The sequence below is a fragment of the Rhineura floridana genome, chromosome 8 (genome assembly GCF_030035675.1).
Source record: "Rhineura floridana isolate rRhiFlo1 chromosome 8, rRhiFlo1.hap2, whole genome shotgun sequence".
NCBI lineage: Eukaryota > Metazoa > Chordata > Lepidosauria > Squamata > Rhineuridae > Rhineura > Rhineura floridana.
This window is the reverse complement of record NC_084487.1, coordinates 122,468,600-122,492,668: the sequence shown is the minus strand read 5'-3', so window position 1 is coordinate 122,492,668 and position 24,069 is coordinate 122,468,600. Positions and strand designations below refer to the sequence as shown.

Below are 24,069 nucleotides of genomic sequence, written 5' to 3'. Positions count from 1 at the left end.
AGCACATGGTTTGCATACAGATGATCCAAAGTTTAATGTGTGGAATCCCCAGTTCAAAGGATTAGGCAAGCAGGTGTGTAAGAGATATTTGTTGCCAAGAGTCAGGGCCAGTTGGAATAGACAATATGGGGCCAGATGAGCAAATTGTCTCACCTGGACTAAGACAAACTTTCTAGGTTCCTAAATAATATTAAGAGCTATCACCTCTGTTCCTTGTCTTGATCTCTCTTCCTTAACACCTTGCCCACAATTCCTATTTGCCTTTCATTCAAGAAGAAAAGATTGTTTAAAAAAAATCAAAGCAAAAGCCAAAGGAAACAAAATCATTGTATTAGTGTGAGTTCACATGAAAAAGGAATATGAGAAGCTAGACTCTGTTGACTTCATCTGGCGACATGCCATGAGGTTTGCGTAACACTCACTTGTCATCATACTCTTTCTTGATTGAATATTAAAGCAAATAGCAAAGTCTGTTCCCCTGGAGAAGCAGTACCACAAATTAAAGTTGCTCCAGGCACTAATTTATATACCAGTCGTTTCAGGCATACTTTCTCTGCCTTTTGTTTGGAGTAAATACACGGTACAAGTCACAGCAAGGCAAATGGTTGCATTTTTAAAAAAAATGACCCAAGGGTAGCAATCTCTAATCATCTGAATTTCCAGATGTAGGATATCTAGACATTCTACCCTACACTCTTTGAATAAGGCCTTTAAAAGTATCAAGGGCTGGGTCAATCTTTGAATTATTTAATCTTCTTAAGTGCAAAAGAAGAGAAATTCATATTGAAATACTTTTTTATCTTCTGAAGAACATATGGAGGATAGGGATCAATGTTTTTTAAAAGCATATCCTTGTTGCTCAACATTGAGCCATTAATCACTTTTTTGAATTTCCTGTGCTTTCTTATCAGTGTCATAACGGCCACCAATGTGCATGTTCAAATGCTAATTTTCTTGTGTTCCACCACACCCACACTTTTCTGGCATGGGCATAACCTCATAAGAGAGCCAAGACACTGTGATCCAAAGAACACATGTCCAAGAGCTTAACGTTTTTGGACAAGAACCTTCTCCAGCCAATTCAGGTATCACACCTCATGGAATGATAACTGTGTAAGGGGGGACAGTGAGGCCACATTTCACCCTGCTCCCATCATTGTATCCCTTGCTGCACCTGTCCCCATGCTGTTCATGCATTAGGAGAAGGGGGAGAAGGTCTGAAGTGAGGAGCCTGCTCTACACATATAGGCTACCTGCATGATTTAAGACCTAGAACTTTGCATCATTGTCATTATCCATGAGTTTCAAATTCATAGTTTAATGCTTGCACCATTGTAATGATTGGAAATTCCCAACTAGCACATCCATCAACAGAAATTATTGTTGCGCAGGATTAAGCCTGTCTTAACTTGTGATACAGCCAAATAAAACCACATTCCAATTCTCCCTGGGAAGATGTTAAAATAAGGAAGCAGGACCTCTGATATGTATCAGGAACAGGAAGAAGCAGGTAACTATAGATAAAACGTTTCTTTTACAAAATTTCATACCTATTAAAAGAGAAGCTGTCAGCAGTTTGGGGTCATAGGGGCTTTTTCCTCTGCCATTTTCAAAATGTGAATCTTCCAGCTTAAAAATATTGTCCTGCAGAGAAAGAAGGATGAAACAATTAATCTAACCAAGCAATGAGATTACTGCATATAAATTATTAGTTCACCAGTGAATATCAACCCGTTCAGATCACACATACCAAGCTTTATGTTACTTCCTGTACATTTTATTAGAATGGGCTTGTTTTTCTACTTGTGCCTGAAAAACTTTTTCAAACTAAACTGGAAAGCTAGAGAATGTAGTCTTCCTTGTAGTACCCTTTGTATAAGTGGGCCCATTACTTGTCAATTCAAAACCATTCTTTTTAAGGAGATTATCTCACATCCACCACTTCTTGCGCATGGTTGCACTAATCCATCCAGATGCTCTATTATTATGGGATATAAAGTACAGAAATGATGGATGTGAAGCTGCTGAGGGAAATGTAGGGCAATTGCCACAAAAGAGTAGTTGTCTGAATGTGTGACTGTGGGAAAACACACAAAAACACAAGGTTAATTTGCACGGGCTGTGGGTGATTTGGGATTGTTGAGGCTGATATTCAAATGCCAAGGATTCATGTTTGTCTTTAATTTGGTTTATCCATGTCATTAGTAGAACAGCAGAGCTCACTTACTCAGACACCTCACTTACTCAGACACGCAAAAAAAGGCAAGCTGGGTTAGTGGTGGCAGAGGTGGGGGGGCTCATAAAAGGGAAGGGTGTCTGGATTAAAGAATACTCAACACATTTTTATTAAATATAGAGCTATTGAGGAAAAGACATCCATAAAAAGAAAAAAAAGTAGATTAAAGAGGTTTGGATGAGAAAAGCATTTCTGATGTTTGATTCAGTGTTTTGCAATATGTTTCAGTTTTGTTCTGGTAGTTTAAAAAATAACAATATGTACTGTTTTTCTTCTTTCCAAACCTGCTCAAACAGCTGAAGGCTGATTTATATATTTAGCATAATCATATGGTAGAGCCTTCTGGTACTCTTCTTCTCCTCCTCCAGACTGCAGGTAATAGACTGCATTTTTAAAACACTTCCTGGCATAAAAAAACAGGGAGAGGACTAAGTTAAAACATTTCCGCTATATGCTAGTTTCCATGTGTGTGCTTTTTCTTTTTTTTTTGTAAGTAGGTAAGCACTGAAAAATGTGATCCCTCTCATAATATGGTGGTACATTCTGATCTGCTGAATGTGTAGTTGGCTCTGAAAAAAGGGCTCAGTTGACCCTTTGGCCTCCAGACAGCTACTACTACTGCTGCTGCTGCTGCTGCTGCTGCTACTACTACTACTGCTACTGCTACTACTACTACTACTACTAGTTACCTAGTACTTGTTACCGAGAAGGTCTCCAACAACTTACATTTTAAAAACATAAACATAAATACATTGCACCATAGGGAAGAATCATACAAAAGCTACAATTCAGTAATATACATATTACACTTAGAAAAAAACACCACCATAACAGCCACATGAAGCTTGGACAGCACATTAACAGTAAAACAAAATCAACTCTGTCCATCAAAGGTGTGGGGGGAAACAGTAAGTCTTGACATGGCACCAAAAAGATGTCAGCAAGGTTGCCAAGTGGACCTCACTGGGGAGAGCATGGAGAGTCACAACAGAAAAGGCACTTTCCCTTGTCATTACCCTCCAAGCCTCCCTAGACCTAGAGAATGGTCTCAGATGATCTAAGGGTCTGGGTGGGTTCATATTGGGAGAAGCATTCCAGAAGATATTGGGATCCTGCACTGTAAAGAGTTTTAAAAGTCAAAAACAGTACTTTGAATTGGGCTCAGAAGCGTACAGGAAGCTGATGTAGTTGGAACAGAATTGGGGTTTTATGAGCTATTTGCCTTGAACCTGTCAACCGACAGCCAGCCATGTTCTGCACAGAAGCTTCTGAACCATTTTTATATTCTTTAGTAGGATGGCAAAAACCAGAAAGTGTTCCGAAGATAACGTAGTATACCATTTCAGGATGATTAATTGAAAACAGCAACAATGTAATAAAGGAAGTAACAGCAAATGACAGCTATGTAATAAAGGAACTTGGTTCGTCCTGTCTATGTTATATTGGTTTGATATTTGATAGAAAGGGGTGGGAGAACAGGTCATGTATAAAAAGGCCAGGATCCAAAGAGTTATTAAAGATATTTCCAAGGGTTTGGGCATACCTTACAGATTTTTTTAAAAAACTTTTTTATCCCCTGCAGACCCCCATGCTATCTCATAAACGGCTTTGGAAATTCCTCTCGGTTTCAAAAGTGGCTTGCCATTTGGCATGAAAAGGCTGCTCCCCAGCCTATAGTTTGTGGAAGGGATACTTGGCTTACCCCTTGCAGGATGACAGCTGAACCTTAAAGGCTCTGAGAGGTTATGGTGCCTGCTGGGCCAATCAAGGAGGGATGGAGAGTTCTCTGAAAAGGTTGGCCTCAGCCATTCACTCCAGCATTAGACATGCCAATCAGCCTACTTGCCCTCTACACAATTTTGCAGTATGGCATCAGTTGCCACTGTGGGTTCGGTAGGATTGGGGACGGGGATTTTGTGCAACTGGCCATTGGGAAAGTCTTTTCCCTCCACCTACTCCATGCTGAAGGTCAATTTAGGGGTGAGTTTTTGTAGTTCATCGAATTGGCTATAGAATTTGGGCACCATGGGTTGGTTTAGTGCAAAGGAGGTAAGAAGCAGAATATTCCAATTAGCACTTTAGGGGAGCTTGATTAGGAATCACCTCTCATAGCCATCCAGCAAGAGAGAACATTGGACAAGAGTGGCTTCCTCCCAGCAAAGACTGTCCATGCAAGTTGGGGAGGGAGGAACCAAAAAGTGCATCCTTAGCTTTTCTTTCAATGGGAGTGGGTCAGTAAAAACACCCATCTGTCATCAGACTGATGTGCCTCTTGGAACCAGGGTGATGTCACACATTATAAGGTAAACAGCAGGAAAACCCCCCCCCCCGCTTTCACCTTAAGCATTAAAGAAGCACATACACTTTTAGGTCAGAGTTCAGTATGTTTTGGAGTGCTCTGCTTATTTTATATCCCTGTAAGCTTTAATAAAGCTATGACTCCTTTTAGCCTCAATATATCTTATGTCTTCATTCTGGCATGTGGGGAGAAAACACGTTCAGTGCTCCCTTGGGTGCAGAGATATAGCTGCACGGTTCTTTGGATCTAGGCCAAATATATATTTTCTGACCATGTATGGGAGAGGAGCCTGACATGAAGAACTGATGAATGGGGCCCCTGAGCTAGCAGGTAAGATATCTCAGCAATTGATAGAATCAAAATATTTGATTAGCTTGAAATACTGATAGATCTTTGTTTTTAAAAAGGACTTGTCACGTTTCTTAGGATGGAATATTAAGTTGCTGAGATCTTTAACACTCGGAAGTTGTTTCAAATGACAATTAAGAGAAAAACTGATCTCACAAATGCCAAAGGATCTCATGCTTCTTCCATCTGAGTGCCCAAGGTGATCCGGCAGAAGGAGAACAATCCAAAAAATGCATGAATGTCATGTTATCCTTGACTGATTAGTAAGGACGTCAAAAATGCCATGTCCTTGGTATTCTAGACATAAGATACCATCAAGGATATTGAACAATTCTCAGAGGGCATGGAGAATTGGAATCTCTTTGTGTAGCAACATTCAGGGTTGTCATGTATAATATATCACCTACATTGCTGTCTGGCTTACATATGGTGACCTCTGGAAAAATAAATGCTATGCTAGGCAATGAGTGTTCTTTCTAGACAAGTTATTAAGTAGACTGCATATGCAAGCAATAAGTTACACAATCCTAAAATCAATTCAATTGAGAGCTTACCTTGTTAGGGTTGTACTTTAACCGATTTTCTCCCCCCCTCCACAGTTTTCACAATACTGTCCACAATCCCTTATCCAAATGTAATAGCTTTAACAGAGAAGTTGCTACCTTGTTAAATAACTTATTGGCATATACACTAGACTGCAAAACTTGTTATTTGTAGCATTCAAAATCACTCTATTCCACTTAGTCTTTTGGATTTCCTGTGTACTATGAGCCTATGGAGAGAGCCCATGCATCACAGGAAATAACAGCAGTACTAACTCCTAGCTTCAGCTTTTTATGAATTACTGAAATTTAGTGATGTAAGGCTTATGATTCTCTCTTTGACTTTTGTCTTGTCCCATTGAAAATAAATGTATTTTCAAAAATGCAATCTTATTCAAAGTTCTGCTGAGGCAGAAAAGAACACTTCTCCAGGGCTGGGGATTTATAAAACTGAATCTGTAATTAAGGTTCAACTAAACAAAGTCAATGTTGTTTGACACAAAATTGCTTTGAAGGAGCACAAGACCAAAATGTTACGAACACTTTAGACTACAGATGAAGGAGGAATTTGTTAGCTCTGCTTTTTGCGGTGGACTGACCCGATCTGATATTCCTGAACCCACTGGCAAATCAGAATGCAACTCCCAACCAGATTATGAACTCTGCTGGATTTTACAGTGCTGTTTTGGTGCAGGAAGTACACATAAAAATACTCAATTTATGTAAAAATAATGCATGCAAAATAAGTATCTTATGGAAAAATGCATTGAAAAACATTGGGGAATATATACTCTATGTAAAAAGCAGAACTCTGTGACCAGTTCAGGCCCATGGCGTTTGTGCTGTGGAGTCTCACAGGGTTTTTAATATGCTATGTAATATCTATATGAAGCCTTTGGGAGCTGTCATCTGGGGATTTGGAGCATGATGTTGTCAGGATACTGATCACACTAAATTCTTTCTCTGCCTTCAGTCTAAATCAGGACAGGCTGCACAAATGCTGGACCAGTGTCTGGAAGCAGTAATGGGCTGAACTAAATACTGATAAGACAGGGGTTCAGTGGATAAGGGGTCCTTGTGTCCAACAATTAGGGAACCAATCTGTCCTGGGTAGGGTTTACTCCCTCTGAAGGAGTAGGTAGGTAGGTAGGAGTAGGCTTGGGAGTTTCTCCTTGATTCCAAACTGTCACTTGAAGCCCACATGGAGCACCTATGTCTAGCTACAGCTGGTTTGCCATTCCTAGACCATTCCATAGTCACTAGTCCATGTTCTACTAACCGTATGAAATCAGAGACAGTCACATGAGTTTCAGTTGACTAATCAATTTATTCAACTGAATCTGCATATTTTATTTTTTGTATTTATAGAAGTATTTAAATACCACCCCTCAGCAATTGTGGGGACTGTAACACTGTTGGTGGAGCTGCTGCCGGAAAGGTAATGCCAGTGGAGCAATGATTCTTTGGGGAAGCTGAGGCCTAGATGTTTGATCAGACTAATATTTGAGACAGACAGAGCAGCAGTGGCTAGAACAATTGGACCAAGATGACACTGTTCAAACTACCTTGTTATTTTTGCTACTGCCAGGAAGTGTAATGTTGCTCCATTTATAATACTGAAATGTCATTTTTTTTGTACGCTGTTACATTTAGTCTATGCTTTACTGTTGCTCTTATTGTGAAATAATTCTTGCAGTTGTTAATTTTGTGATGTGTTGTTCTCACAGATGTAAGCCGCTTAGAGCATAATCTTTTTGTGTGTGGAAACACGGCATACAAATAAAATGTTGTTGATAATAAAATGTCATGGTGTTGCACAATATAAAACACTGTAAGGCAATATAAACTAATCATAAGAATGACTGGCTCATCTAAAAAAGAAATTAAACAACTGAATAGGCCTGTTGGCATTAAAATGTCTTCAAAAGATGTTTGAAGGTTAACAGCTGGAAGAGAATTCAACAGCACGGGAAGAAATGTGCAGATGTGTAAAAACTATAATTCTATAAAAAGGTATATATATTTTGCACATATAATATAAAAATAATCCTTCAATTACGTGTGTTAGAGCAAACGTTAGAAGAGGCACTCCTTTCTGGGAGAGGAGGAATGTCTCATTTGAGATGGTGTATGCCATCTGCAGCTTTTATAAATACTTATATTAAATATATATATATATATTTAAGAACCTGTTAGTCATATCCATTAACCACTGCATCTCCTCTAAGTAGGCCTAGCACTGAATACTACCCTATATTAAGAACGCTGATAAACCCATGCACACCAGCTAAGTTCATACTTTAGTTACTGAGATGACCATTACATAATGTGGGAACAGCATGCTTCAAGAAATCTTATGACGTTCCACCTTAATTCCTAAAGTTGGCTAAGTGTACTGCCTTCAATTCCGACTTATGGCGACGCTATGTATAGGGTTTTCATGAGGCTGAGGTGCAGTGACTGGCCCAAGGTCACCCAGTGAGCTTCATGGCTATGTGGGGATTTGAACCCTGGTCTCCCAGTTCGTAGTCCAACACCTTAACCACTGCACCACACTGGCTTTCTATTGTTGGTTAATTGCCAGGGGTGATAACAGGCAACAATCCATGAGGATTCATTACACAATAATGTAATAGTAGCTTCCCATATTCAAGCAAGGCAACATGATCTTGTGAATAATGCAATACAAGAACTACAGTGGTCAGAAGTGCTGGAAATGTCAGTCCAATTAACTTAATAGCCACGAGATGTTAAAACATCATAAATGTGGGCTTGCTGATTTTACAGCTTTAGAGCAATGTGGTAGCACATTTGCAGGTTGAGGCTTACATCCTAATACAGACAAAGGGATTTTATCAGCTGCAAGAAGAGACCTCAAATCACAGAAAAGTGTTCCTGTGGCTTAATGCTCTCTTGCCTAGCACAAAAACATTTGTCAAATTCGACACACCATTGTATCAAATGTTCTTGATGCGGCTACTGTTCTTCTGTAATAGCAACAATTAATTTTAGACACTATTAAGTGTCAAAATAAATTTAACAAATGTTGCTATACAGTTAGTGGGCAATGCAAGAGGCTAATTAAAACGGGAGATCACTCTAAAGACTGATCTTTCCAGAATTTCTTCTATATATAGAATTTCTTTATGAAATAGATTAGCATTACTGTATTACAATCACTGAACACATGAGAAAGTTCTATGATAATGAAGCTGTGGGTAAGACTATTGATCAATACATCACCGTATATAAATACAGAATGTCAGAAATAAATAAATAATAAAACTTCTACCATTTTCCTGCCATCATCATTAGTCCTATTCGCTTCTACTAGGCTTTGTCTTGTCAGCAGGAGGTTAACATCATAAGACTTTTACTCATTCAAGCAATAACTACACATTCAGTTTCTTGTAAAACAATGTCTTTTGGACAAAATCTTCATGCTAGAATATTGTTATACTCTGGTTCTGATTTATCTGGGAACTGATTCAGACATGAGCATTCATCATTTGATGACTGCAACATCAAATTGTGACGCGAATGTGTGAATGAGCCATTACAAATACATAACGTCAAGGCTGGAACTTCCACATCTCTTCACATCACCTTAAAAAACTGATTCAGCAACATACAGGCATCACTTGATTTCTTTACATTAACTACTGTACACGTGATGACTGGCAGCTAACTCCAGTGAAAAATGTTGCATTTGTATATGTGAGATGCAAGCACAGAATTGGGATCATGAACAGAATATAGGATTATGAAATTCTCAGAGCTGGTTCAGACATGCACATCTATCACTTGATTTCTCATCACTTAATGATTGGCAGTTGCATGTGTGGCTGGACGATTCTAATCAAAAGCATTGTGCTGAAGGGAAAATGGTGATATCAAAATTCTGTCTGTGATCTGTGACTGCTCAATCACACATGTGTGTCACTACTTCATGTTGCAATTATCAAGTGATGGACATGTGTGTGTGAATCAGCCTTGTGTTATTAAACTATCCTGTTTAAGCTAAAAAAAAAAGGAACAAGTTTGTAAGGTGGCCAATGATAAGGTGTTGGAGTTCTGTGGCCTTTGCAGCTGTGGTCCGAAAGTCCCTTTTAATCACCATCTCCTGCTGAACTTCCAGAAGTTCATTCCTTATCCTGAATTGTGGAAGCAGAATAAATAATTATATTCCCATTGGCTTTATTTTTGTAATTTATTCCATGTACGAAATTATCAAATTTGAATTTCTGTGACATGATGATCTTTAGAGCCCAACACATGCCAATATAACCACTCTGGGATTGCAAAGGGTATGGATGTGAGATTTCATGTTTTTCCTTGCACAAATGTAAAACAGCTTTCTCTTTTTGTTTTTAAAGTACAGGAAAATAATATCCCCCACCTACTAATAAATGGTATTAAAGAATTAAATTACCTATGAAAAGATGAATTCCATTGTGTGCTTGGAGACACATGTTCCAGTAGACATAATTATAACGTCTTTCCCTGACAAGCTGCAATTACTCCACAGAGTTTAAGGAAGCCTATAGGTTCCCCCTCCCTTTTATATATATCAAGAATGTATAGATTTATCTCCCTGAGTGTTGCTTTTTCTGAAACAGATGTATTTTAGTGCAGACTGTTCAGCGAGATTGAAAAAATATTCACCTTAAGGACAGTTTCCTGATTCAGAAGTCACCTGAATTTTCATGATGCATTATGAATGTATGATTAGGGTGCTGGCTTATGATGATTGATACACACACAGTCACCACACATATGAGAGTTGATGAGAACATTCTCTTAGTTCTACTCAGTTATTATTCTGCAGTTCTGCAATCCTTGGATTCTGTTCCAGGTGTCTTCCAGCATGAAAGGAGAATTTCAGGATGTTAGTAAGAGATTCCTCCTGCCCCCAACAAGTTTGTTCTTCAAAATGTATACATGCAAAAATAATTTAAAAATGGCTCCCCCTAATTAAAAGCATTTTGTCGTTGTTGCTATCTTTCTGCAGAAATGCACCAGATGACTTTTACACGTATTTTTTAATGTTTAAAAGTATTTTCTATAGCACTGCAGATGGATACTGATATAGCATAAAACCACAACTACACCCTCCACAATACTCACTGTGCCTGATTTTACCTTGGCAAGCATGTATGACCAAATGTATGTATGGCAAATTATCCCGATTAGGGGAAGGGAACAGGGTGACTTGGAAAGAGAGAGAGAGTAATGCCCGATCTAGTTTTACCCTTAGATACAACCCTAATCCATCTCCGAAAACACAAGAATTGTCTTTGATTCAGGTCTGTTTCCATCCTTAGGTGGAACACACAGGTCAATTAACAGGTGGAAAACAGTAATCAAGAGCAACTAGGAGGTCCTTATGTTAGTAAAGGTGGAGATTTATTTGAGGTGTGTGCTAGGCAAACAAAGATAATAGCAGCCAAACTGGGCATCTTCTTGTGTTTTCAGAAATAGGGACTGAGCTATTGTTATGCTTCTTGTTTCCACAAGGCCATGGTGAAACCTGCTGCCTGCATAACACCTAAAAAAGCCTTAGGCAAATGTTTGCTATCTCCTCCCTCATTCCATCTGAAGACTAACCAGATGCAGACACCATTGTTTCAAACCATTTTTTCTCTTCCCCCCTCCCCATTACTCTGTTTACCACCTCTAGCCTGATGAAGAGTTCTAGATGATTTGAAAGCTTACATACAATGTTGTGAGTGTAATAAAACTATTGCCGTAACATGCACCTGGAATCATTATTTTTGTTATTTTCACCCCACTCTCCAGAATGATTTGCTTAGATCAATTAAAAACAAGTCAGACCCTACCCAAAGGCTTACAATCTAAGAGATGTGACACAAAAGACAAAAAGGAATGAGGAATGGTAAGGAAAACAAACACACCAACTCACACACTGATTCTTTAAGTTGCAGTTTACTGAAATTGCCCAATAACCTCATAATTTAAAGATGAAGGGTACAATCCTGCACATAGGCTGCTTAAATCCAATTGAAGCAATGGGATTTAAGCAGCCTGTGTGCAGGATGACATCCTGAGGCTAGGATCCAAAGAGCTACTTTAGTCAAGCCCAAAGACTTATGGACATCCAGTGGTGTTTTATTTTTGACCTTTTTCCTTGACAGCAGACCACCCACGCCAAGTCACAAACTTATTCTGAGACTCCCTTCACGTCTAAAAGTGGTTTGCTCTGTAGTATGGGGAATTGCTGCTTGGGAAACATGAGTCCAGACTCATGGAACTCATTGCATAGCTCTTTGGAACCTGACCTAAAAGTCCATATATCCTTCTAGTCTTTTTGCCTTATTTCACTGGGATTTTGCATCTGGTCTTTACTTTCCTCATTTGTGGATATTATTTATTTATGGATAAAGACAGGATGTCTACAAAATGCTACAGTTGTCTTTCCCCCAAATACTTGCTCCCCATCACCACTAATTTAGGGGGATTGACCCTATCAGCAGCGCCTCCTGTAATGCACATCAGTAACATTGTTCCTACGTTTCTTGTCAACACTGAGAGAATAATGAAAAAGTACAAGGAAGAGAGTCTGAGGGTCCTCATTCCACACATGTTATGCTATCAGAGCATCACCCTGAAACATGTGCTTTAAATTGGGTTCATGAAGAAATTGTGAGGCCATCCTGAGCATACTTGATTTAACTCTTGTTTGTCACACTACTCTCTCTCTCTCACACACACACACACTCCTATGAAAATAAGGCAAATCCCAGAATTGCTATTGACTAAGTTGAGCATCCCCACATGGATCTATAATTATCAATTTATTTAAACAGAAGATCAAGCTCCATTTGAAATGCCTACTATACACTGTACAACCCCATCCAACAGATGTAGGAAGGAAATGAAAGCAAGATCTAAAGGTATTGCTCAGACAATAGAAAGTGGAAAACTGATTTTCCTTCTTCACATTTTAAAAATCAAAGTGTGCCCTTAAGAATGAAAATTAGCCAAGACTGCAGTTAATGCAGACCAGCTTTCTGTTAATAAAATACACCAGGGAGCAATATGGCCAGTTCTATATTCAGCTGTTTTCAATAGAGCCCACACCATTGATCGGGTATCTAGTCACATTCAGGAATACAATGGAGAAAATACTATTCTTAATGTCATTTCACTTTGTATTGGATATGGGAAAATGCCAGACTCTGTGGATTTTCAGCTCACCAGCACTAGTACTGAAACCAGCTTTTGGCATACCACTGCTAACACATGTCTAGGGCAGACTTGATGGCGTACAATAAAATAAATACACACATCTCACATGGGAGCACAGGCATCTGACTGGTTCAACAGCACTGGGAGTCAGTTCAACCAAAGTAGCAGTGAGAATAGTGTCACAGCCTTAACTTTCATCTCGTTTGTGGCTTACATAGCAATATGGGGTTGAAGGTTTTTGCTGGTTTTATTTAACAAATTCCCTATGAAATAAAATACATCTCATACTCATCTGAAGTTGAAATGCATCATTTAGAAAAAGCACAATATCCACAACAAGGCTCCTCGTTCTACAAAGCATCTGGAAAAGTCTTCCAGGAAACAATAAAAGTTGATTTCTGATTTCTCCACTCAGCCCCCCCCAACAAGTTTGTCAAGACTGACCATGTCCATTATCTGCCATGCCCGATGTGCCAGCCTTGAACTTTTGACTGTTTCCAAGCTGCACTTGGGTTCTTTTTACCCAGTGGTTAAAAGACTAATAATAACCAGATACACCCTTTTCAAAAAGCACAACAGTATTTTAATGTGTTAGCAGGTTTAGGGGCATCCAGTAGTTTTATATTAATTGAATTCTGTGAAGCCAATAATTTATTTCTTGCGAACACATTTTTTGAGCAACCGAAGAGACGACTGTACACATGGACATCACCAAATGGTCAATATAGGAATCAAATTGATTATATAATTGGTAGCAGAAGATGGAGAAGTTCCATACTTTCTGCAAAAACAAGACCAGGAGCAGACTGCGGTACAGATCATGAACTGGTCGTATGGAAAATCAGAGTAAAGCTAAAGAACAACAACAAAGCAATCATAATGCCAAAATACAATTTAAATAACATCCCAGAAGCATATAAAGATCAAATAAGGAACCGGTTTGAGGCTTTAAACTTAGTTGACAGAGAACCAGAAGAACTATGAACTGAAGTCAGAGATGTTATCAGGGAAGAATGCAAAAAGACAATACTTCTAGTTAAAAAGAGAGAAAGACCTCAATGGATGACTGAAGAAACTCTTAAAATGGTTAGAGAAGGAAAGCAAAAGCAAAAGGAGATAGAAACACAGTCAGAACCCTAAATGCAACAATACAGCGACTAGTACGTAGAGACAAAGAGAACTATTACAATAGTTACGTATAGTAATAGAAGAGGACAACAAAAAGGGTAGAACAAGAGCTCTATTCCAAAAGATTAGAGAAATGAAAGGGATGGAAGCAATACACCGAAGAACTCTGAGATGCCAGGATGACAGATTCATTCATGGAGGAACCATATGATGAAGAACCAGAAATTTTAGAATGTGAGGTGAAAGCTACTCTTACAATACTTGGAAGAAACAAATCACCAGGCATAGATAGCATACCAATAGAGCTGCTACAAGCTACTGAGGCTGAATCTGTCCAAATTTTGACAAAAATCTGTCAAGAAATATGGAAAACTAAACAATGGCCCACAGACTGGAAGCGTTCCATATACATCCCAATTCCAAAGAAAGGGGATCCCAGGGAATGCAGTAATTATCGAGCTATGGCCTTAACATCCCATGCAAGTAAAGTAATGCTCAAGATTCTACAACAAAGGCTCTTACCATATATGGAGCGAGAAATGCCAGACATCCAAGCTGGATTTAGAAAGGGAAGAGGCACCAGAGATCATATCGGAAACATACATTGGATAATGGAACGGACTAAGGAATTTCAGAAGAAAATCGCCCTGTGCAAACCTTTGACTGTGTAGATCATGAAAAACTATGGAATTCTTTAAAAGAATTGGGGGTGCCACAGCATCTGTCCTGATGCACAACCTATACTCTGCACAAGTAAGGACAGAATATGGAGAAACCGATTGGTTCCCCATCGGAAAGGGTGTGAGACAGGGGTATATTTTATCACCCTTTTTATTTAATCTATACGCAGAACATAACATACAGAAAGCAGGATTGGACGAAGATGAAGGGGGTGTGAAAACTGGAGGGAGAAATATCAATGATTTAAGATATGCAGATGATACCATACTACTAGCAGAAACCAATAATGATTTGAAACGAATGCTGATGAAAGTTAAAGATGAAAGCACAAAAGCAGGACTACAGCTCAATGTCAAAAAGACTAAAGTAATGACAACAGAAGATTTATGTAACTTTACAGTTGACAATGAGGACATTCTACTTGTCAAAGATTATCAATACCTTGGCATAGTCATTAACCAAAATGGAGAGAATAGTCAAGAAATCAGAAGAAGGCTAGGACTGGGGAAGGCATCTGTGAGAGAACTAGAAAAGGTCCTCAAATGCAAAGATGTATCACTGAACACTAAAGTCAGGATTATTCAGACCATGGTATTTCTGATCTCTATGTATGGATGTGAAAGTTGGACAGTGAAAAAAGTGGATAAGAGAACAATCAACTCATTTGAAATGTGGTGTTGGAGGAGAGCTTTGCGCATACCATGGACTGTGAAAAAGACAAATAATTAGGTGTTAGAACAAATTAAACCAGAACTACCATTAGAAGCTAAAATGATGAAACTGAGGTTATCATACTTTGGACACATAATGAGAAGGCATGATTCACTAGAAAAGACCATAATGCTGGGAAAAACAGAAGGGAGTAGAAAAAGAGGAAGGCCAAACAAGAGATGGATTGGTTCCATAAAGGAAGCCACAGACTTGAACTTACAAGGTCTGAACGGGGTGGTTCATGACAGATGCTCTTGGAGATCGCTGATTCATAGGGTCGCCATAAGTCGTAGTCGACTTGGAGGCACATAACAACAAGAACAAAGTAATTTTAGTTAGATAGGCACCAATTCTATTGTGTAAGCTGACATCTCTTGAGAAGGCAGTTTGTGTGGGAAAACACACTTCTGGTCCCAAATCACTGTCTGGGGAATAGAGGTAGCTCACAAGAATATAGTACTATCACTGCTTTTGGAGATAACACTGAAGTCTCATAACTAGTTGGTACCAAGCCCTACCATGGTCAATGAAAATTGCAATATGGACACCGTTTGGGATGTCCAAACCCAAAGGGCAAGCTATTGGCATCTCTACATTACACATTTTTTTTAGCTTTATCACAGGTTAACTATCATGCACGTTACAAGGATCCCATTTAATAAGGCTGCAGAGCAGTGATTGGGAATCGTGCTGTTAAATTAAACATACATGTAACTGGCCAATTGCCAAGAAAATCCAACACGGTCACATTTGACTTCAAAAGAGGAAACTTCACAAAAATGAGGGGATTGGTAAAAAGAAAGCTGAAAAACAAAGTCCAGAGGGTCACATCACTCGAAAATGCTTGGAAGTTGTTTAAAAACACTATATTAGAAGCTCAACAGGAGTGCATACCGCAGATCAGAAAAGGTACCGCCAGGGCCAAGAAGATGCCAGCATGGTTAACGAGCAAAGTCAAGGAAGCTCTTAGAGGCAAAAAGTCTTCCTTCAGAAAATGGAAGTCTTGTCCGAATGAAGAAAATAAAAAAGAACACAAACTCTGGCAAAAGAAATGCAAGAAGACAATAAGGGATGCTAAAAAAGAATTTGAGGAGCACATTGCTAAGAACATAAAAATCAACAACAAAAAATTCTATAAATAAATTCAAAGCAGGAGACCATCTAGGGAGACAATTGGACCCTTGGATGATAAGGGAGTCAAAGGTGTACTAAAGAACGATAAGGAGATTGCAGAGAAGCTAAATGAATTCTTTGCATCTGTCTTCACAGTGGAAGATATAGGGCAGATCCCTGAACCTGAACTAACATTTGCAGGAAGGGATTCTGAGGAACTAAGACAAATAGTGGTAACGAGAGAGGAAGTTCTAAGCTTAATGGACAATATAAAAACTGACAATTCACCGGGCCCGGATGGCATCCACCCGAGAGTTCTCAAAGAACTCAAAGGTGAAATTGCTGATCTGCTAACTAAAATATGTAACTTGTCCCTCGGCTCCTCCTCCGTGCCTGAGGACTGGAAAGTGGCAAATGTAACACCAATCTTCAAAAAGGGATCCAGAGGGGATCCCGGAAATTACAGGCCGGTTAGCTTAACTTCTGTCCCTGGAAAACTGGTAGAAAGTATTATTAAAGCTAGATTAACTAAGCACATAGAAGAACAAGCCTTGCTGAAGCAGAGCCAGCATGGCTTCTGCAAGGGAAAGTCCTGTCTCAGTAACCTATTAGAATTCTTTGAGAGTGTCAACAAGCATATAGATAGAGGTGATCCAGTGGACATAGTGTACTTAGACTTTCAAAAAGCGTTTGACAAGGTACCTCACCAAAGGCTTCTGAGGAAGCTTAGCAGTCATGGAATAAGAGGAGAGGTCCTCTTGTGGATAAGGAATTGGTTAAGAAGCAGAAAGCAGAGAGTAGGAATAAACGGACAGTTCTCCCAATGGAGGGCTGTAGAAAGTGGAGTCCCTCAAGGATTGGTATTGGGACCTGTACTTTTCAACTTGTTCATTAATGACCTAGAATTAGGAGTGAGCAGTGAAGTGGCCAAGTTTGCTGACGACACTAAATTGTTCAGGGTTGTTAAAACAAAAAGGGATTGCGAAGAGCTCCAAAAAGACCTCTCCAAACTGAGTGAATGGGCGGAAAAATGGCAAATGCAATTCAATATAAACAAGTGTAAAATTATGCATATTGGAGCAAAAAATCTGAATTTCACATATACGCTCATGGGGTCTGAACTGGCGGTGACCGACCAGGAGAGAGACCTCGGGGTTGTAGTGGACAGCACGATGAAAATGTCGACCCAGTGTGCGGCAGCTGTGAAAAAGGCAAATTCCATGCTAGCAATAATTAGGAAAGGTATTGAAAATAAAACAGCCGATATCATAATGCCGTTGTATAAATCTATGGTGCGGCCGCATTTGGAATACTGTGTACAGTTCTGGTCGCCTCATCTCAAAAAGGATATTCTAGAGTTGGAAAAGGTTCAGAAGAGGGCAACCAGAATGATCAAGGGGATGGAGCGACTCCCTTACGAGGAAAGGTTGCAGCATTTGGGGCTTTTTAGTCTAGAGAAAAGGCGGGTCAGAGGAGACATGATAGAAGTGTATAAAATTATGCATGGCATTGAGAAAGTGGATAGAGAAAAGTTCTTCTCCCTCTCTCATAATACTAGAACTCGTGGATATTCAAAGAAGCTGAATGTTGGAAGATTCAGGACAGACAAAAGGAAGTACTTCTTTACTCAGCGCATAGTTAAACTATGGAATTTGCTCCCACAAGATGCAGTAATGGCCACCAGCTTGGATGGCTTTAAAAGAAGATTAGACAAATTCATGGAGGACAGGGCTATCAATGGCTACTAGCCATGATGGCTGTGCTCTGCCACCCTAGTCAGAGGCAGCATGCTTCTGAAAACCAGTTGCCGGAAGCCTCAGGAGGGGAGAGTGTTCTTGCACTCGGGTCCTGCTTGCAGGCTTCCCCCAGGCACCTGGTTGGCCACTGTGAGAACAGGATGCTGGACTAGATGGGCCACTGGCCTGATCCAGCAGGCTCTTCTTATATTCTTATGTTCTTATCCTGGATCATTGGCCACACTGGTTGGGGCTGATGGGAACAGAAGTTCTGCAACATACGGAGGGCCAAAGGCTCCCCATCTCTGCTATAGAGAATTCCATCTGAAGAATCCTTAGAGAATGTCAATTCCTAGGGCTTCCTGGGGAAAGGGAATTATTATTAAATCAGTTTTAGTTTGCAAAGTAAGATAGGCTCTTTGATTTTGGATCCTTTAATTGCATATATAAAATTCCTTTCAAAACCATGGCCACTGGTCATAGCTGAGATTGAAAGCCTCAAAAGATATTGCACAGTGCTGAAAAAGGTTCTCCGCAGTTTCCAATATTTGTTTTAAAATCTAATCTATTGAAACCAATTGGCATGTTACAGTTGAAACACAGTTATCTGTTTTAGCTACACTGCCCTTTGATATCCACCCCTCGGCAAGATTTTACATCTATCCTGTTGCAACAGCTGACAATGATGTCAGTGGGAGGAGTAGAAAGAGTATGCAAGGCGGAGGTGGAGGCTGAAATGCGAAGATAATTCTAACAAAAACATTTAAAAAGCACTTGATAAGAAAAAGGAAATAAGAGTCTACGTACTCTCGTTTCCCTTTTGAATATTCTATTTTTTCATGGATACACTGAACATAGGAAGCTGCTTTATATTGAGTCAAACCAGTGGTCCATCTTGCTCAGTACTATGTGCTCTGACATACACTAAGCTGTGGCCCCTCCCACATACTAACCTTTTGCCAAACTTTCGAGCATATGCAAATTGGCAAATGACATTCCAACTGTGCTTCCTTTAGATTGCAAAGTGTCATTAATTTTAGTGCCATGCAATATTGTCTGACTGTCCTCATAATGAATTTAAAACAACTGGAAATCATTCACTGTCTAATCTAAGGTCTCTTTGGGAGAACAAAATTAATAGCATTTGTCACTTGGTAATTGTCAAGCAGACAGTTTGATATTTAGCCATTTGGGAACTCCCCACTACTGGACCCTCTTATCACAAACCTCTTAGTTTCTTCTTAACTCGTAGCTATTCATACATGCTATCTAATATAATGGCACATATATATATATAAATGTAATTGTGATTAACAAAACAGAGGTTTTTATTGTATTAACAAAACGTTTCAGCTTCCGCCTTCATCAGCTGCCAACATACAAATGCTGTTGCCAAGCTGGCAGTTATAGAGCTTTGAGGATGGAATGCTCAGAGGAGCTTCGTTTGCAGAATCTAAGTAGTGGTGGTACTGTCCTCCAGGTTCAGGCTATGTGGTGTCAATGTGTCCAGTATATCCAAAAGTTCTCCCTTTCAGTCAATGCTGCTGGATCTGTTGGCATCTCTATCGCTGTTATAGAAAAGTCCAACAGGCTGTGACCCTCAATGTTGAAATGTTTTGCAACTGGTTGCTCCACTTTTTTTGTTAAGATTGCTGATTTGTGATTTCTGAAGCGTGTGCGTAGGTCAGTTGTGGTTTTACCTACGTATTGGATATGACATCCTGGTCTTTTGCATTCTATGACATAAATTATATTGCAGGACCTGCAGGTGATGTTCTGTTTGATGTAACAGGTCCTGCCTGTCCTAGTGCTTGTAAAAGTAGCTGTTTCCCTGAGGTACACACAGGTGATGCAATGTCTGGAGTGACAAGGATGAGACCCTGGATTGGTGACAGGTGGTTTAAGTACAGCTCTCACTAACAGTCTGCACAAATTAGGTGGCTGGCGAAATGCTACAACAGGAGGCCTGCTGATGGCTCTAGCAAGATGTTCAGAGTTTGCCAGCTCTCCCTGATTGCTCGGTGATAGTTAGGAGATGCTGGATGGAAATCTACCACAAATGGAATCTGTTGCTCTCTGCTCTTTGACACCTCAGTATGATGGAGGAGGTTTTATCTGGACAGAATGGAGGCTCGGTGGATGTTGCAATCGACATGTGGAGGATATCCTCTTAGAAGAAGGTGTTCTTTAAATTCACTGATCTTTCTCTGGTATTTATCTTCAGTGTTGCAAATAAGTTTGATTCTCAGAGCTAAGCTATACACAATGTTTTTCTTTATATGCTTAGGATGGCAGGATTTCCAGGTTAAATAGGTGTGGGCATCAGTGGGTTTGCTGTAGGGATCAGTGACTATTTTGTTGCTTTCAATGGTGAGAAGGACATCCAGAAAAGGGATGTGTGGATTGTCATTTGTACTATTAAATGTAAACGTAATAGAGGGATGGATAGAGTTGATGTAATTTTTAAATTGTTCTAAACTCTCTTTACCATTTGTCCAGACATAAAGATGTCGTCAATGTATCGCCACCATATAAGTGGTTTGTTGATGGCCTTTTTGAGGATCTCCTGTTCCAGTTTACCCATAAAGAGATTCACATATGATGGAGCCATGTGAGTCCCCATAGCTGTGCCTTGTAGTTGCAGGTAGTGTTCTCCATTGAATGTAAAGTTGTTACAAGTCAGGACTAGCGTAGCTAAAGTTGTGAGAGCCTCTGTTGGAGGATTGTTCATTTAAAGCCTGAATCCCATCATTATGTGGTATATTGCTGTAAAGAGATGTGACATCTAAAGTAGTATTGTTGTGGAATTGATACTGCTTGTTTAAAGACTCAATTTTAAGCAAGAAGTCCTTGGTGTCTTTGACATATGATGGGAGGTTTTGCACCATGTTTTGTAAATTTAAGACAATGTACAGATAAATCCTTTCAGTGGCTGTGTTGTTACCTGAGACAATTAGGCTTTGTGGATTTTAGGTAGCATGTAAAACTTTCCAGGGGTGGGATTTGGATTAACAAGGAGATCAGCAGTCTCCTCTTTAAGAAGTTTCCTACTTGTAAGGTTTTGTATAGATGTAACGATACGAGTATTGAGATCTGTGGTGATGTCTTTGTCGATTATATATATATATAATTTTATTTATTTATTAAATTTATATCTCACCCTTCCTCCCAGAAGGAGCCCAGGTGGCAAACAAAACATTAAAAACACTAAAATATCTTAAAAATAAAAGACTTTAAAGTATATTAAAACAAAAATCTTTAAAAATATTTTTTTAAGCTTTAAAAACATCTTTAAAAGGAATTCCAGCACAGACACAGACTGGGATAAGGTCTCTACTTAAAGTCTTGTTGAAAGAGGAAGGTCTTCAGTAGGGACTGAAAAGATAACAGAGATGGCGCCTGTCTAATATTTAAGGGAAGGTAATTCCAAAGTGTTGGTGCCACTTCCCATGTTGTGCAGAATGGACCTCCTGATAAGACAGTATCTGCAGGAGGCCCTTACCTGCAGAGCACAGTAATATAAGGCCCACACACTCCAGACATGCATGTACTGGTTATTGTTATTCTGTGGTTAAATGGGAAATATTCAACACATTCTAAAATGTATTTTCATTTTTATTATTTCCATGTTATTGCAGAACTAAGTCAAGTTCAGAGGTTTGTTGGCTAACTTCACAAAGTTCGGGACTTACTCTTTGCTCAAAGTAAGCCACAAGTATAACTTGTTTAACTACTTTATTTCAGACATATGTCATCTTCTTTTTTCCTTCTCTAGATTTATCTGTATATCATGCTTTTCTGCCATCCCATTAATCTTAACTTATGAAACCAAGCCACATCCCTGAATTGGATATATTAGTAAGGTCAAAATCTTTCCCCTAAAGTCTTTGACTTAACCCTTTGGTCTGCATTGTAGTCCTAAATACATTTGGGCTGCAATCCTAACCCCACTTAACTGGGTTACTTTGTATTACTTTCATCCTGCTAAACTTTTCTTTTGTGATGGTTTGATGCCTAGATAAAAAAAAAAAGTATCTGAATTTACATGGGAATAAGTAAGCATCATTGAATTCAATGATATTTTTTAGTAGGCATGACTCGATTGCAGCCTTTATTAGGCAGAAAGCCCCATACATTGTCTAACTGTAACCGGATGGCTATTCACTTTGAGAATAAAGTTGCTTGACTCCACAGTGATTTAGACGCTATTGTGGTAGTACCAGTGGAGGTGTCCAACCCAACAGTGAACATGGTGTTGTGCGATCAATTCCAGTTAATTCAGCCTCATGAAGTAGACCGGATACTTGCAGTGATGTGCCCGACCACCTGCTCATTAGATTCTTGTCCTTCCTGGCTTATTAAAGCTAGCCAGATGGTCAATACATCTCTGCATAATGGAGTATTGCTTTCTGCCCTCAAAGAGGCAGAGGTGTACCCAATTCTTTAAAAGCCTGTTCTGGACCCAATCGAGTATAATTACTTTAGGGCAGTCACTGTCGTGAGCCATGCTAACAGGGGGTGGACCAGTCAGCAGGAGGAGGGCAAGGACATTCCAGTTGAGGAAGGACTCAGCGAGGGGAGGGACATCAAAGCGGCCCCCGCTCTGGATGTTGACGGGTCACCTCCAGCAGTCCCAGACACCCCCCTGGAGAGACCACCAGACCTGTTTGTCACTCCTCTGCCTGATGAGGCACCTCTCCCAGAGCCCCTGCCACCAGCGGAGAGCCGTCCCCTCACAGAGGTAGAGGACGGGACAGAGACTGAAGCCCTGCCTTCACCCCAGTCCAGGAGATGAGTGTGGCAGGAGAGTCAGCAATCCCAGCTCAGGAAGAGTCTGTGCTTACACACGCGCACCCAACTGTGACTCAGGATATGTGTGAGCAGGGAGCCCACCCAGCCCTACTTAAGCTGGGCGCGGGGGGAAGGGTTAGTAGCTGAGTCAACATCTTGTTGCCACCAAGTTATGCCTAGTTAGCTAGAGGGGGATGCTGAGTTTTGAGTAAGCCGTCGGTAGACTCACAAAGTGCACTGAACGGAAACTTTCTCTTACATCAATAAAAGAAAAAACGTCAGCTGTGTCTGAGTCTAAGTTCTTCAAGTTTGGGCTGGACAGTAGCCAACACCCCTTTCTTGCGAAGGCAGTGGATAAAATAGTTGTGAAGCAACTGCAGGCATTCCTGAATTAGACGGATTGGCAGATCCTTGATTGCAAGGATCTTGGCAGATCCACTACAGTCTGGGTTCAGACCTGGTTTTTGAGCTGAATCAACCTTGGTCAAGCTGATGGATGACCTTTATCATGAGAAAGACGGGGGGAGTGCAACCCTGTTACTTTTGCTAGATCTCTCAGTGGCTTTTGATACCATTGGCCATAGTATCTTCCTGGACTGACTCAGTGGGATGGGTATCGGGGGGTATATTAGAGTAGTTCCATTCTTACCTACAAGCCTGTGCTCAGAGAATAGGAGCTCCTCAGCTCCTTGACACTTACGCTGTGGGGTTCCGCAGGGCACTGTCCTTTCCCCAATGCTATTTAACATCTATATGAAGTTGTTGGGAGCGGTCATTAGGAGTTTTGGAGCAAGGTGTCAATAACACACAGCTCTATTTCTTCACAACATCTTAATCAGGAGAGGCTGTGAAAGTTCTGGATCTGTGTCTGAATCCTGGGAAGATGGAGGCTCTTTGGGTGGGCAGGTGGGTCCCATGTCCAGAAGATAGATAAGTTACCTGTTCTGGATGAGGTCGCACTTCCTCTGAAGGAGCATGTGTGTAGCTTGGGGGTACTCCTGGATATATCTCTGTCACTAGAGGCTCATGTGTCCTCTGTGGCTAGGAATGCCTTTTACCAGCTTCGTCTGATTTGCCAGCTACGACCGTTCCTGGACAGAGATAGCCTGACTACTGTAGTCTGTGCATTGGTAACCTCAAGGCTGGTTTACTGCAATGCACTCTATGTAGGGCTGCCCTTGAGTCTGGTTCAGAAGTTCCAGCTGGTACAGAATGCTGTGGTCAGACTGCTGATGGGGGCATATGGCTGACAACATGTGACACCACTGTTAAATC

At 40.2% G+C, this 24,069-nt stretch overlaps 1 protein-coding gene across 1 annotated transcript in view; it reads right to left on the bottom strand.

Annotated features, from left to right (window-relative positions):
- SEMA3A (semaphorin 3A) overlaps positions 1 to 24,069 on the bottom strand; it is a 332,620-nt gene that overhangs the window by 83,482 nt on the left and 225,069 nt on the right. The window contains exon 6 of the mRNA XM_061582314.1: positions 1,551 to 1,644. Coding sequence (XP_061438298.1) covers positions 1,551 to 1,644 — 94 coding nt within the window. The remainder of the gene's footprint in view (positions 1 to 1,550; positions 1,645 to 24,069) is intronic.